Below are 14,336 nucleotides of genomic sequence, written 5' to 3' on the forward strand. Positions count from 1 at the left end.
TTGCACAGAGGTGATCATTTCTGTGGCTAACTTTATTTTGAAATCATTTCCTTTTTTTTTTTTTTTTGAAAATTGCTAAAATAATAGAGAACTCTAGGATGATGTTGAAACAGTCGAATTAAAAAAAGTTGCCGTGTCTTTTTATAACTAGACTTATCCATGTACATGAATGTTGCTGTATATACCCTTTGTTTTTTTTTTTTTTTGCAGTATATTCATGTACCTTATTCACTTTTGTTTTGAATCTATCAGCCTTTATTTTTTGATATGGCCAAGATACAGAAAGTAGTTAAGCCTTAGTGCAGTGGGTTTTCCTCACCTGCGGACTGTGTGTTGTCGGAGTTATCTGAGATTTCTTAGAGTGTAGTGTCACAGGATGCACCTTTGCTCAGTCACTTCTTTTGCTCTTGTAATTAATCAGCAATATTTAAAAGATACTCACTTCCTCTACGCTTTCTGCTCATCAAACTATGTTATCCCCCAAAAGCTAGTCAGTCTGCCCCGTGATGGTTTGAAGGTGGTGACCGTTGGCCAACTCCTGTCCCGCACAGTATTAATTTGCATTCTACTCTAAGAGGAGGCTGACCTGCCCCCTGCTTGTTGCTAGGGTTATGGTGGAATGTTCTTGGTTATCTGCATGCTCCGATTGGTGCAGATTTATCCAATGGGAATCCTTGCATTCTGGATCTTATGTCATGTGACATCTTTTTTTTTTTTTTTTAAGAGTTTTCTTTTTGATCCATCTTGTATCTCCCTTCTTAACAATTGCCCACGCCTCCGTGGAACTTTATTTCCATTTAGTGGAGATTACCACTTTAAGATGAAGATCTGGGCTCAATATGTTTTCATCATTATGGGGTATCATTACTTCCAAACCCTTTCATCAGATACTGTTATCAAGATGATGAACATTTTTGATGTAGCATCATCACCACTGTATAGCAATTGTATAAAAATTGATCACAAAAATAAAACCTGCCCATGAGAACACAAGAAGGAAAACTGTAGCATCTCCCCCACCTTCCTCCCTGCCAATCCTAAATGAAATTGATGACCCATTTGGGTCTGTAACACTTTGACCATCGTAGTAAATATTTAAATTAAAATATATATACCTAGAGTAAGAACTCATCTTTAGTTTGAAAGCACATACCAGGGTTTTCTTTCCTTCTCCTCTTTTAAATATTTATTTTAATTTTTTTTCTCTTTAGGCAAGGTTCTACTATGTATATTTAAGAAGTTAAAATGTTAGAAGCAAAATTTTTGAAACTGTTCCCTCCTACGCTTTCCACCTAATTTCAGATTGCAAGATTTTTCTTGACCTTAGGTTCCGTGTCTGCTGTGAGTTCAATGTGTGTTTTCTAGACCCATCAGGCCATGGCCCGTCAATGTAACTGCCGTGTGTTTTTAGGAATGGGTGGGAGAACATTGCTTGAAAGAACCTGAGAGACTATGCACGGACAAAGAACTTATACTGGACCCCGTGCTTTCCAACGTGCAAGCACAGAAATTACTGCAGCTGATCTGCTATCCTCATGGCATCAAAGAGTGTGCCGAGGGGGACAACCTGCAAAGACAACACATCAAGCGCATCCTTCAGGCAAGTGGTCCATGCTGCTGTCCCTTGACACATTCCTTGCGGTTATACAAAGCAATTACACTCCCAACCCCCCACCCCCTTTTTTTTTTTTTTACTACTGCTAATTCTTGGGTAACTTATTCTGGTTTTTCTTCACTGAATATATTTTTTAATGGAATTGGCATACTTTATTGCTGGATAGCTAGATGCTATAAATTATGTTGAGTCGTCAGATAGTGATTATTTTAAGCCAGCAGTGTATTTACATGAGAAATGAACTTTGGATGGGGGCACCTGTTGAAGCATTGGAGGGCGGTTGGTGCTGGCATTGTGCAGCTGCCACTATGATGGTGGCACCCCATTTGACACTGCAAGTGTGCTGCTGCCTCTGCTTAGTAAAGATTTGTTCAAAAGTCAGATTTACATAAAGAGAGAAAGAACTCCGATGCACTGGTTCACTCCTCAAATAGCTGCAACACCTGGAGCTCAGCCTGCACGAAAACAGGAGCCAGGAGCCTCCTCTGTGACTCCCGTGCAATTCCAGGGTCCCAAGGCTTTGGGCCATCCTCCAGTGCTTTCCCAGATACAAGCAGGGACCTGGATGCTAAGTGGAGCAATTGGGACACAAACTGGCACTTACATGGAACCGGACACTTGGAGGTGGAGGATTAGCCGATGAAGCCACCACACTGGAGCCCATGCTGCATTGCTTCTGACTCAGCTCCTTTGATTACACCTGGGAAGGCAGCCAAAGTACCTGAGTACTTTAGTCCCCACCACTTATTTGAGAGACCAGGGTGGAGTTCTGGGCTCCTGGCATCAGCCAGGTTCAGCCGTAGCTGTGTGGTCATTAGATGATCCGGAGAGTGAGGCAAATGAATGGAAGTGTTGTTTCCCCTTCTCTCTGTGGCTTTGTCTTTCAAATATAAATAAATCTTGGGGTGTCATCGGTTAGATAATAGATTTTGATAAAGAAATTCTTGTCTTTATTTCCTATGCCGTGCTGAGTCATACATTTTAATGTTATTTATTTCTTTGTGCCCATATTGAATATACAAATTAGAGATTTTTGATCTACGTAAGTGCCTATGTTGCATTTTATTATTTTTCTCCTGTTTGAGAGTCAGTACTACAAAGAATGCCTGTCTCTTAACCTGTGTTGCCTGCTCAACGTGCTGCTTCTTTCCCTTTTGCTCAGAATCTGGAGCAGTGGACGCTGAGACAGTCCTGGCTGGAGCTTCAGCTGATGATCAAACAGTGCCTGAAGGACCCTGTGCGTACATATTCAAAGTGTTTATGTATAAAACCTCTCCGAAAAGCAGAAGCGAGTTGATACTGACTGACAAGGGAGTGTGTCTGTGTGCTAATGATCTTATGTCTGACTCCAGGGCTCCGGATCCGTGGCCGAGATGAACAACCTGCTGGACAACATCGCAAAGGCCACGATAGAGGTGTTCCAGCAGTCTGCTGAGCTGAATAACAACTCTGCCAATCCCGGCTTGAGCCTCTTCAACCCCAGCAGCATTGGCAGTGCAGATACAAGCAGCACGCATCAGAATGGAATCAAGACGTTTCTAAGGTACTGGTCCCTGCAGGTTTTACTGGGCCATGCTTAACATCGCATATTGCAGCAGTAGCTTTTGTTGGCGTGATGGCAGTATGTTTTTTCATGAACCTCTAGGAAGATAATGTCCCATACGTATAAGTTAAAGAGTAAAAGTGGGTGAGTGATATCTTAGCTTGTGACGTGTCTGGCTCCACAGCCCATGGACTTTGGAACCAAGGGTGAACTCGGGATTCCTCCATTTCTTCATGGTTTCGTGGCCCACTGTGTCCCATAGTCGTCATCAGTGAGGAGACAATTCCTGCCATCCTCATTAATGAAGAGTTTTATGAAGACCCGTCATAGCAATTTGTATGTAGAATTAAAATGGGTAGGCATAAGAAATCTTACAATAGCCCTTCCATCACAATAGGCAACTCGTTTTGATTTTTCATTTTGGTACAAAGTGCAACTAAATGGATTTTAAAAGCTTTAAGGGCTGGTTGTAGGTATGCTCACATGTAATAGCATTTCATGTTGTTACTATAAAGAGAAGTGTTATTTTTTGTTGAGTAGAAGGACCAGTGCTGGTCAGAGAGCCAGCATCCTAGGAAATCATGGAAGCACAGTTGAGAATAACCTGTCCTCCCAGAACCACATTGCCACCGCCGCCCAGCAGCGGCGACATTAAAACGACAAGGCACGCTCTTGAGGGTCCGGGAAAAGCCGCAACCAGACCCCTCGCTGCCAAAAGCGGCTGCGTTTAAATCCTTTCTCTGCTGCTCCTGTCCCCACTGGTCTAAGCTTTCCTCTGCCACTTCTCTAGCCCTGATTTCCGCCACCCTTCTTCCCATATTTCTTCTTCCCGTATTTTCTCTGTCTCCTTTCCACCATCCTTCTTCCCGCCCCCCAGTCTTTCTCGTCCGTCTTCATCTATCTGTGTATCTGTCTGTCTGCCTGTCGTCTGTCGCATTCATCCTGTCGTCCGTCCTCCTCAGTCCCTAGCTTTTACTGGAAAAAAGATGGAAATTTTGCAATACACTATGTCATTGGCATCCCAGTTTTGCTTTGGTGCGTCTGTTACATCTAAAACAAGAGAAAGGATGCCTCCTGGGGTAACACCTGTGTCTGCTTCTAGTTCCTCTGAACGCAGGGGTGTGTGGCTGGTGGCTCCCCTGATCGCCCGGCTGCCCACCTCTGTGCAAGGAAGAGTGTTGAAAGCTGCTGGGGAAGAATTGGAGAAGGGGCAGCATTTGGGCTCTTCTTCGAAAAAGGAAAGAGACCGACAAAAACAGAAAAGGTAAGCGGTGGGGAGACCGCCGCGAACGGCTGAGAGTGTCTAACACCGTGCCAACATGCAGGCTTGTCACACCCACAGTCCCCTGGCCTTCTGTCCTTCCACGAACTGGTCCTGATATCTTTCTTTCATTTGTTTTATCTATCTACTTATTTATTTAGTTAGTTTTTGAGAGCTAGAGAAAGTGCGAAGGCTGGCCTAGGGCTGGAGCCAGGACCTGGGAGCATGATGCTGGGTGTCTGTTGTGGATGGCAAGAAGCCACTTGTTCAGTCATTAGCAGGGTCAACATTAACAGGAAGCTGACATCATGAGCTAACACAGGGAATCAGGCTCGGGCAGTCTGGTGTGGAATGCAGGTGTCTGTGCCATGTGGTCAGATGCTAACTCCTCAAATTTATTTATCTATTTCTGGTTGTCATTGCTGTTTAGATATTTGTGTTTAAGACATACAGGGAGTTGACATGTCGGCTCATCTCGTTAACTCTCCACCTCTGAGTACCAGCACTGCATGTGTGCGCCAGTTCGTGTCCCAGCTGCTAATCCAGCTCCCTGCTTGTGGCCTGTGAAGGCGGTGGAGGATACCCCAAAGCCCTGAGACCCTGCACCTGTCTGGGAGACCTGGAGTGGGCTTCTGCTTCCCGCCTTGCAATTGGCTCATCTTCAATTGTTGTAGCCGTTTGGGGAGTGACCCAGAACATGGAAAAACCTTTGTCCTGCCTTCTTTCTGCAATCTGCCCTTCCAATCAAAATAAATAAATCTTTTTTAAAAAATTAAAAATAAATGAAGCCACACAGAACTGTAATTCCAGCCTGCTAGACCATGAGATAGGTACAGGTGAATTTAACACTTGAGGCTTTTGTTCTGGAGTACCAAGCACTATCGCTAAGCTATCAAAACTAATGTTTTACTCCTTTATATCTTAAAAGAGGTTTCACCTAATTATACTGTATAACTGGCCATATAATAATACTGTATTTCACACATTTATTGACCTCTTTTCTTACAAAATGTTCATTTCTGGGTGAGATTCAACTATGTAGATTTTTTTAAGATTCTGGCAGCGGTCACCTGGCAGGTGCTCCTGTTGTACCCTTTTTTCAGGTGGGAAAACAGAGGCACGGGGAGCTCCCAGGCATTGCTCTAAGACACACTTCACTGGGGGTGAAGCTGGGATTTACACCTGGCAGGTTTATCTTCTAAGCCCTTTGGTCGACAAGCGTTGTATTTGGTCTCACCACCTTGGCTGCTGCTCGTTAACCAGCCAGAAGACACAGTTCTAGTTTTGCTAATGGGTGATTGTCTATTGCCTTGCTTCCCTCGGTTGGGGCAGATGGAATCTGAGTTAAAAGATGGCTGTTCCCAGGGCCCCATCTCTCATATCTCTTTGTGTAAGCTCAAACTGGTTAAAATATTTTGGTCTGGTTCTTACTTTGACATGCTGCTCTCCTAGAGGCTTGGCTTGTTAGTGTGATCAGGTGATTGCTCTCTGATTGGGGACATTTCATGAATACGTGCACAAATGCTTGAAATCCCTTCAGCAGAGGAGGTTGTGGGCACTGCTGGGACTAGACACTAGAGGGCACTAGCAGATAACCCTGGTGTGGAGTCTGCAGACCTGGCCTTGGTTAATCCCAGCTAAGCTGTCCTGCTGTGTAACCTTGAAAAATGCACTCAGAAACAAACCCCACAACAAACGCAAGACACAAACAGGCCTGGCTCCCGGAGTCCACATGAATCTTAGCATGGTCAGATTTTTGGTTTTCCATTTTGCTTTGTGCATATGCTTTGAGGTTTTTTTTTTGTTGTTTTGTTTTGTTTTTTTTTTTTTTAATTCTGCTTATTGCTGTGAGATGCAAATTTGTGCTCTTCTCCACTGTCGCCCTGAGCCCCCACTTGCAGTGTGCTGCAATGCAGTGGGTTTCAAGGGCATTTGAGCCTAGTAAATTATTTAGAAGCATGTTAAATCTACTTAAATCTTGTAAGTAGCAATATTTTTAGTTTTTCAAGTGCTCTAACTCCTGTGCTGCTCCTTGTATCTAACGGTAAATGAAAGAGCAGAGAGCTGGTGGGAAGGAAAAGAGAAGTGCAAGAAGCTGTCTATTCTTTCTAACTCGATCTGCTGTTACTGCTTCCTTTGCAGCATGTCCCTTTTGAGCCAACAACCTTTCCTCTCACTGGTACTTACCTGCCTTAAGGGACAAGATGAACAGCGGGAAGGCCTCTTAACATCTCTCCAGAACCAAGTTAACCAGGTAAATTAGCATAATGTCAAGCCAGGCAAGTATCTTTCCAATGACATTCGTTAGGTGACCAGGAAGCAGAATGCATGACCTGTTCTTCTATCTAACATTCTAGTAATCCCTAGTTGAGTGTTTTTAGGTTATTAACCATGCATATAATAAATGTGTACATATGGACAGAGTAAAGTGGTGGGTATTCCAGATGTGTTTGCTGCGCCTACTCCCTTCCAACCTGTGTCTCATGGGAGAGGACTTGGAGCGGTCAGTGCGGTAACGGGTTGGACAGTAAGTCAGAGCAGGCCGTGTCTTACTCCTCACACCGGGCTTCCCTCTGTCGCCCCACTGTGCCCCGTGCCTCTGTGGCACTTTGTCTTTCTCTTGAATTCTACTGGATGGCTGCAGACAATTCGGTCCCTCTCATCGTCTTTCGTAGGTTGTATGTGAGATACAAATACATCTTTTCTCCTTAGCCTATAGAGCGATCCTTTTGCAACACAAACCACGTATAACTTGCATATCCCAAGTCTTCCGATCCGTGAAAGACCTGGCTCTGTTCAGATATGGCCTGCCTAGGGAGGCAGTGGTCATCCTTTACACATACGGCCCTGTCATGCTCTCTCCCTTCCCAGCACACACTGCTTGCTACACTTTTTTTTTTTTGTAAGACAAATGAAATAATGCATTTTAAATGTTTGTGTTAATAAGCCTTTTCTCCGACTATGTTTTCTTCCGTCACCTTGAGATCAAATGAACTAGAATTGTCAAGGAAGGAAAAAAAAAAAACTAAAAACTATTTCACTCTGCTTGTTGAAGCTTAGAGATGGCTTTTGATTGTCAGTAAGTAAAAGCTAAGTTTAACTTTAGAGATGAGGAAAAAAAAAAAAAAAGCTTTCCTGGAAGAAAAAGCTATCTGCTTTCCTTTCTCCTTCCATTTTAGATTTTAAGTAACTGGAGAGAGGAGCGCTACCAGGATGACGTCAAAGCACGGCAGATGATGCACGAAGCGTTACAGTTGCGCCTGAATTTGGTAAGAGGCAGTTGTGGTGTTTTGCTCCTCACCAGCTCCTTACATGTGTTACAGTGGGGAAGTGCCTTTCTACTTGCAATGCGGGCGCCAGGTCTGCATGGCAGGGTGAAACCTTCCGCTTCTGCCTCTGGAGCCACTTCCCTGTTGGCAGCTTTCTGTTGGCCATGCTGCTCTGCTTCCCGTCTGGACCGTGACAGACAGCAGCAGGTGTTTTCAGCATTGATTCCGTGTCTCCGGTTCCAGGAATGTGTCCTCTTGAACCTGTGCGAGAGTGGAACTCGACAACTGCTAGGACATGACGACTTGTTTCAACTCATTTAAAAGCAGTTGTTGAAGTCCTTTAATTGTAAATGCTTTCTAGCTTTTTAACTTGCTCGTTAAGCACTAATTCTGAAGGGAGGTTTTACAGAAATTTAAACTTTGTCACGCATTGCTTTTGCATTTGCCTTCTCCCACTGGGCAAAGTCAAAGGAAAGGTGTTCTAGAGAGTAGCTCAGCAGCTGTTACGTCCGTTGTTTTTCACCTGATGCCCACATATGAAAGGGCATCCTTCCTGTCTCTGTGTCCCTGGCTGCTTCCATATGGTCTTCTGATGACACACTTGGACTCAGTAGTAATTGGAAAACACAGAGTTGAAGCTAATTGGATCACACAGTGTCCAGGTTTCATTTCCTGCTAGTTGTATTACAGAACTCAATATCATGACAAACTAAGAACAAAAGAAGTGTAATTAGGCAGGTGCCCATACTCAAGTATTCCCCTACATAATCTTAACTTAATTTTCTAAAGACTCAGCTATCCTGCAGAAGCCAAAACTAGTGATGAATGATAGTACAGCTAAATGTCAGGGATGGTAAGATAATCTACAAAGCTTTGAGTTTTGTTTTAAATAAATCAGCATCCGGCTCTGAGATGTTAGAAGCCTTACATTCTCTTACAACAGGCCAACTTTTCACTGTGTTCTGTGTGCCAGGTGGGAGGAATGTTTGACACGGTGCAGAGGAGCACGCAGTGGACCACAGACTGGGCTCTCCTGCTCCTGCAGATAATCACTTCGGGAACTGTTGACATGCACACCAACAAGTAGGCCTTCTTCCTTCCCTTGCATTTTGCTGCATGCACGCATGCATGGGGTTAAGCTCTCATACACTGATGACAAATGCTGCCACATCTGACTGACGGAGGGGTGGTTTATCCTGTGCCTTGAAGAAGCATGCTCTGCTAATTGACTGTATCTCTAGAAGGTGAACAGTTGTTTTCTCTTCCCCCTTAGTGAACTGTTCACAACAGTTCTCGACATGCTGGGTGTTCTAATCAATGGAACCTTAGCCTCTGACTTATCCAACGTATCCCCAGGGGGCTCGGAAGAGAACAAGCGTGCATACATGAATTTAGTCAAGAAGCTGCAGGTGCGTTTCTGATCCACTGACTTGTGTGTTGTCAGTTCTAGTGGTCTGAGTTGGTTATCACGCTGTATTTCAATTTAATTCTTGTGTGATTTTTAAAGCTTATTTATTGTGTTATTGGTTATTTTGCTGTTTGCTATGGCTTAACTGTCCAGGTCTCAAGTTACAGGCATGTAACCCTGAGGATATTTCATGCTCTGTTTCTTTTTAAAGAGATGTGCTCATAAAACATTTGAAAAGAAAAAGAGCATTCGAAATCCATTACCAAATATATAGCCAGAATACCAACATCCCGTTTAGGATGAATCCAAGTGTGGTTTTTGCCTTTGCGGTTCACAACACAAGCATTTATTTGCATGAAACTAGTAGGTATGACTCCTTTGGCTAAGCATTAACCCAGTCCTTGCATTCAACTATACACAAACAGCACCAAAAATAAAAAGCAGCCAATCTGATGACGGTAGAAAATAACCAAAGTTACCTTGTTGTGTGTCCCTGGACTGGGGAAAGCGTTCGGTGCCACGGCTCCTGCGTTCTGATGGCCGGTGCTGGTATTTTTGTCATTTCAGCACTGTGACATTTGTTGTGTAATCCGTGTATATGGGTTCTGTTTTCTACTTAAATAGAAGAAATGAAACAAGCTCACCCCTCTGCCTCGGAGCTCTTCCACTGACCATGCTTTGGGTTAAGGGACATACTCACTGCCAGAAAGGAAGTGCTTCATCGGGAGGCTCGCTGCCTGCTCACTTGGGCCAACCTCATCATTTCTCTTACTCTCTTCTCCCACTCACTCTCACTTTTCCTTTTTTAGAAGGAGCTAGGAGAAAAGCGCTCGGAAAGCATTGACAAAGTTCGACAGTTGCTCCCTTTGCCGAAGCAGACGTGTGACGTCATCACGTGTGAACCTATGGGCTCCTTGATCGACACAAAGGGAAACAAGATCGCTGGATTTGACTCCATAGACAAAAAACAGGCAAGAGTACACGGTTTTGTTTTTGTTTTCTCATAAATAAACGTGTCTACTCACAAAGGCCAGATGCTTTTTGCAGTCTGGATATGCAGGCATCTCACTCTTGCAATTTCTTCATCTGTTAACAAAATACAGCCTTGTCATCTAAGTGCAGTGCTACTGGCATTATCAAAAATGGTCTACATCTTCTTAGTTTTTCATACAAATGTTTTCCTGGATTTAAGTAACTTTCTCACCTCCACCAAAGGAAGAGGAAAAGCTTAAGAAGAAAACTAGTGGAAGATCAGTTTGGACTTTTAGGTCAGAACTGGAAACAGTATATTTAGCTAAAATATGAATTGATGAAAACAGTACCTGTAGGAAACTATTTCAAATAAAATATTTTGCATGTTATTTCATATTCTGCCCAGCCAAACACAACTGGATGGATGCTTTAATTTTTAAAGATTTATTTATTTTTGTTGGAAAGTCATATACAGAGAGGAGGAGAGACGGAGAGGAAGATCTTCCGTCCGATGATTCACTCCCCAAGCAGCCAAAATGACAGGAGCTGATCCAGTTTGAAGCCAAAAGCCTCTTCTGGGTCTCCCATGCGGGTGCAAAGTTGCAAGGCTTTGAGCCATGCTCGACTGCTTTGCCAAGCCACAAGCAGGGAGCTGGAGGGCAAGTGGGGCCTTGGGGATTACAACCTGTGCCCATATGGGATTCTCATGTATGCAAGGCCCAGACTTGAGCCACTAGGCTGCCGCGCCAGGGCCGATGGATGCTTTTTTTTAATGTAAGATTTTTAAAAGCTTTAGGCGAAGTAACTGTGTTTTGGTGAACATGGAACAGCCACAGAGATGAGAGGCTGGGCTCCTGTTCCCCCGGAAAGCTGCTGTGCAGTGACAGCGAGGTAAGCCTAGTGTGTCATGGTACATAGAGTTAGAGGACATGAGAACGAATCATGAAGCTCAGGATCCTCTGAACTGAGAGGCAGGGGTGAGCTGGACAAGCCCGAGGACCTCACCCTTGTGTGGCTGTGGCAAGAGGAAAGGCTTGAGTCACGGTCCAGTTGGGTGCGGGCTCTCCAGAGCAGAGACACACCGACCCCCCTGGCCTGTGGTCAGGCAGGTAGTGTCCTGGAGACACACCGCAGGAAAGCAGGAAGTTTACAGGCGGAGATAGAATCTTGGTTCGGGAGGCTGTCATCCATGAAAGACGAAGGAGTGGAAAGGACAGGAGGACATGTCTCTTACGAAATGGTGGGGTCGTTATCTGGGGTAGGGAGGGCCTGGTTTGAGGTAAAGTTAGGGGAAATAAGAAGAGATATCACCTTTTAATGTTGAAAGGTGTGTTTGATGAAACAGAATAACATTTCCTCTGCTTCAGTCATTGGAGAAGCACTGAAGAGGAAGATCTGTGCTGGTACCTGTTCTTACATCTCTTTCGGTGGTCATACTGACTGACCCAGAGACTGGCGTATGGGTTAAGATCTGTATTGAATCCAGTCCAGATGGGTTTGTATTGAAGCCAGTCTAAATCCATACATTTCAGAGATTCATGATTGGTTATAATTGAGCACAGCAAGATGAATTTTGTGGTGTGCTTTGGCTTCTTTTTAAACTGATCTACAAACAAAAAAGGAGCCAAACTTTCCCCCCAAGAGCTTTCATGGCCGAGGAATCAGGAGAAGCTCTGAGAGTTTTGTAACATGACGTGATTTCACCACAGGGTCTCCAGGTCTCCACAAAGCAGAAGGTGTCCCCGTGGGACTTGTTTGAGGGTCAGAGGAACCCCGCTCCTCTGTCCTGGGCCTGGTTCGGAACTGTCCGAGCGGACCGGAAGGTGGTCAAGTACGAGGAACAACGTCACCTCCTCTTGTACCACACACACCCCAGGCCCAAGCCCCGAAGCTACTACCTCGAGCCGCTGCCCCTGCCTCCCGAGGAGGAAGAGGAAGAGCCCACATCTCCAGTTTCTCAGGAACCAGAGAGAAAATCAGCTGAGCTGTCAGATCAGGGAAAGACTGCCACAGACGAAGAGAAGAAAACAAAAGGGAGGAAGCGGAAGAGCAAGTCGAGCTCAAGAGTTGATGTGAGTAGGGGAGGTGATGAGCATGGGGGCCCTTTACTGTCCAGCAGCAGATTCACGACTGGCTGGCCAGGTTGTATCCCCCAGGACATTGCCCGGAGTAGCACAGGCTTCCCTGCAACAGCTAAACGAGTCCTTGTAACATTGAACTGAGTCACACACCGAGACTTTGCGGACGGGACAGAATGAAAGCTTATGGTTGTCTTCCCTCCACTGTGGAGAACTGTTCAAGTTTAGACTTAATGTTTCAGAGCCTCATAATTCCCTTGGGTCTGAAACTAACATAAGAACTACAGAGTTTATTTCTCTTGCACAGTACAAGTGTCAGAGACGATTGAGGTGTTTTAGGTGAAATATATATCTGTCCCCAATATCTGGAAAATGCCATATTTTATATTCCCCAGATAAAGACACATGTGACATATCCAATAGAATGTTCACAAGGGGCTAAAGTATTCTACCAGTCTATCGTACCTTCTTGTATACTGACTTGTATTCAGACTTTACAGAACTTTGCTTTCTTACACATGTCACCTACCCACCATGTTTTTAGGGAAAAAAAGATGGGATTGAGAAATAATCTTTTAGAACTTTTGAGAGTTGGTGTTCTCATATAAATTCACCTGCAGAATACTTTAGGGGAAGTTGAGGTGCTTGTTTATAAAATTCAAGGGTGTTCCTGCTGCACAAAGGAAAACATTCTCATTGCAGTGTTCAGATATTCGCAATAATTGTTATTGTCTAACTATTTCAGAACCATAACATGTTTCTCTAGCTGATAACTTCCTGATTAATATTTTTCCAGAAATGACTGCCGTGAGTTTTAGAGTCCTTTCCAATGTCAGTGTCCTCTGTTCATAGAGTCTTCCTACTGTTACTCCTATTTCCTGGAGAGGGGCATTCAGGGTGGTCCCAACGCTCTTGTTATTGGAAAGAATGATTTACAGAGAAAGAATGACAGAAAGATCATACATCCACTCAAGGGTTTACTCCCCAAATAGCTGAGTTGAGTTGATCTGAAGCCAGGAGCTAGGAGCTTCTCTCTCATGGGTGCACGGTCACAAGGCTTTAGGCCATCCTCGACTGCTTTCCCAGGTTACCAGCTGTGGAGTGCTGGGACATGAACTGGTGCCCATATAGGATCCCGGCGCATGCAAGGTGAGGATTTAGCCATTGAGCAATAGAGCCAGACCCTTCTGTGCCTTCTGGTACAACAATCCCTGAGTTCATCTCTTCTCCCAATGTAGTCTGGACATGCCTCCTCCTCCTTGTCTCTTGACACTGCTGCCCCTTCTCACTGGGACCTATTTGATAAAATTGTGGGTACCTGAAGAAGTATTTTCTCCCTCATCCTCCAGGGCTGCACAAGAGAACAGAGATGGCATGGAAGGGAGATGGTCCTGAGAGACTTCACAGCTGCTCCGAGGCGCAGGAGGCCCATAGGACCAAGGCGTGTCCGCTTCTGCAGAGTGCTGTCAGACACACCATCTTGGAATGGTTCTGCCACACTCTGGGCCTGCTGTCATAACTCTCAGCTAAAAACAACATCAGGAAGAATTCTTAGATGCAATGATCCCGAGGCCTACCAATACAAAATGTTCTGTCATAGTTGCGGCCTCGTTAAGCGTTGGAGTACCAAGTGTACTTTTAGTATTAGAAAGAGTCTAATATGGATCCCTTACCATCTGTCCGCCATAAGCCACATACTTTTTCAAGCCATGCAAAAAATGTGGACTTGAATGAAAGCTTTGCAGAGAATACACCAAAGCCCTCTTGTCTGCTATATAGGAGCAGCGTTTTTACACAGGGACGGGTGATATCTTAACTAACAGGAAGGAGTTGCATTCATTTGCTGTGTGGCATATGGACCTAACACTCTTCTTTTTCAAATTGATGTTGAAGGAGTATCCACAGAGCAACATATACCGAGTGCCTCCGAATTACTCTCCGCTTTCCTCCCAAGCGATGCACCATCCACCGTCCACCCTGTGGAGCTACAACCTCATGGGCCAGCCCCAGCAGCCCAGCTTTTTCCTTCAGAACCAGTCTCTCAGTGCAGGTATGTGTGAGCTGAGCAGAGTTGGGTCGCTTTAGGTGAGCAACAGCCTGGGGTTCTCTGTGCTTTGGATTTGAAACCTCTTAACAAGTTCTACTCAGGTGGTATTTTTCTGTGATGTCTCTGATCCCCAAGTTTTCCCC

At 44.7% G+C, this 14,336-nt stretch overlaps 1 protein-coding gene across 1 annotated transcript in view; it reads left to right on the forward strand.

Moving 5' to 3' along the window:
- The window catches only part of MED12L (mediator complex subunit 12L), a 302,774-nt gene that overhangs the window by 256,368 nt on the left and 32,070 nt on the right, over positions 1 to 14,336 (forward strand). Inside the window, exons 27-37 of the mRNA XM_040974792.1 lie at positions 1,412 to 1,600; positions 2,778 to 2,852; positions 2,968 to 3,158; positions 4,261 to 4,422; positions 6,562 to 6,673; positions 7,599 to 7,688; positions 8,662 to 8,771; positions 8,962 to 9,097; positions 9,906 to 10,067; positions 11,778 to 12,140; positions 14,040 to 14,196. Of these exons, the coding sequence (XP_040830726.1) occupies positions 1,412 to 1,600; positions 2,778 to 2,852; positions 2,968 to 3,158; positions 4,261 to 4,422; positions 6,562 to 6,673; positions 7,599 to 7,688; positions 8,662 to 8,771; positions 8,962 to 9,097; positions 9,906 to 10,067; positions 11,778 to 12,140; positions 14,040 to 14,196 (1,747 nt within the window). The remainder of the gene's footprint in view (positions 1 to 1,411; positions 1,601 to 2,777; positions 2,853 to 2,967; positions 3,159 to 4,260; positions 4,423 to 6,561; positions 6,674 to 7,598; positions 7,689 to 8,661; positions 8,772 to 8,961; positions 9,098 to 9,905; positions 10,068 to 11,777; positions 12,141 to 14,039; positions 14,197 to 14,336) is intronic.

Source organism: Ochotona curzoniae, unplaced genomic scaffold (assembly GCF_017591425.1).
Source record: "Ochotona curzoniae isolate NIBS_2020 unplaced genomic scaffold, NIBS_Ocur_1.0 contig_2599, whole genome shotgun sequence".
Classification (NCBI taxonomy): Eukaryota; Metazoa; Chordata; class Mammalia; order Lagomorpha; family Ochotonidae; genus Ochotona; species Ochotona curzoniae.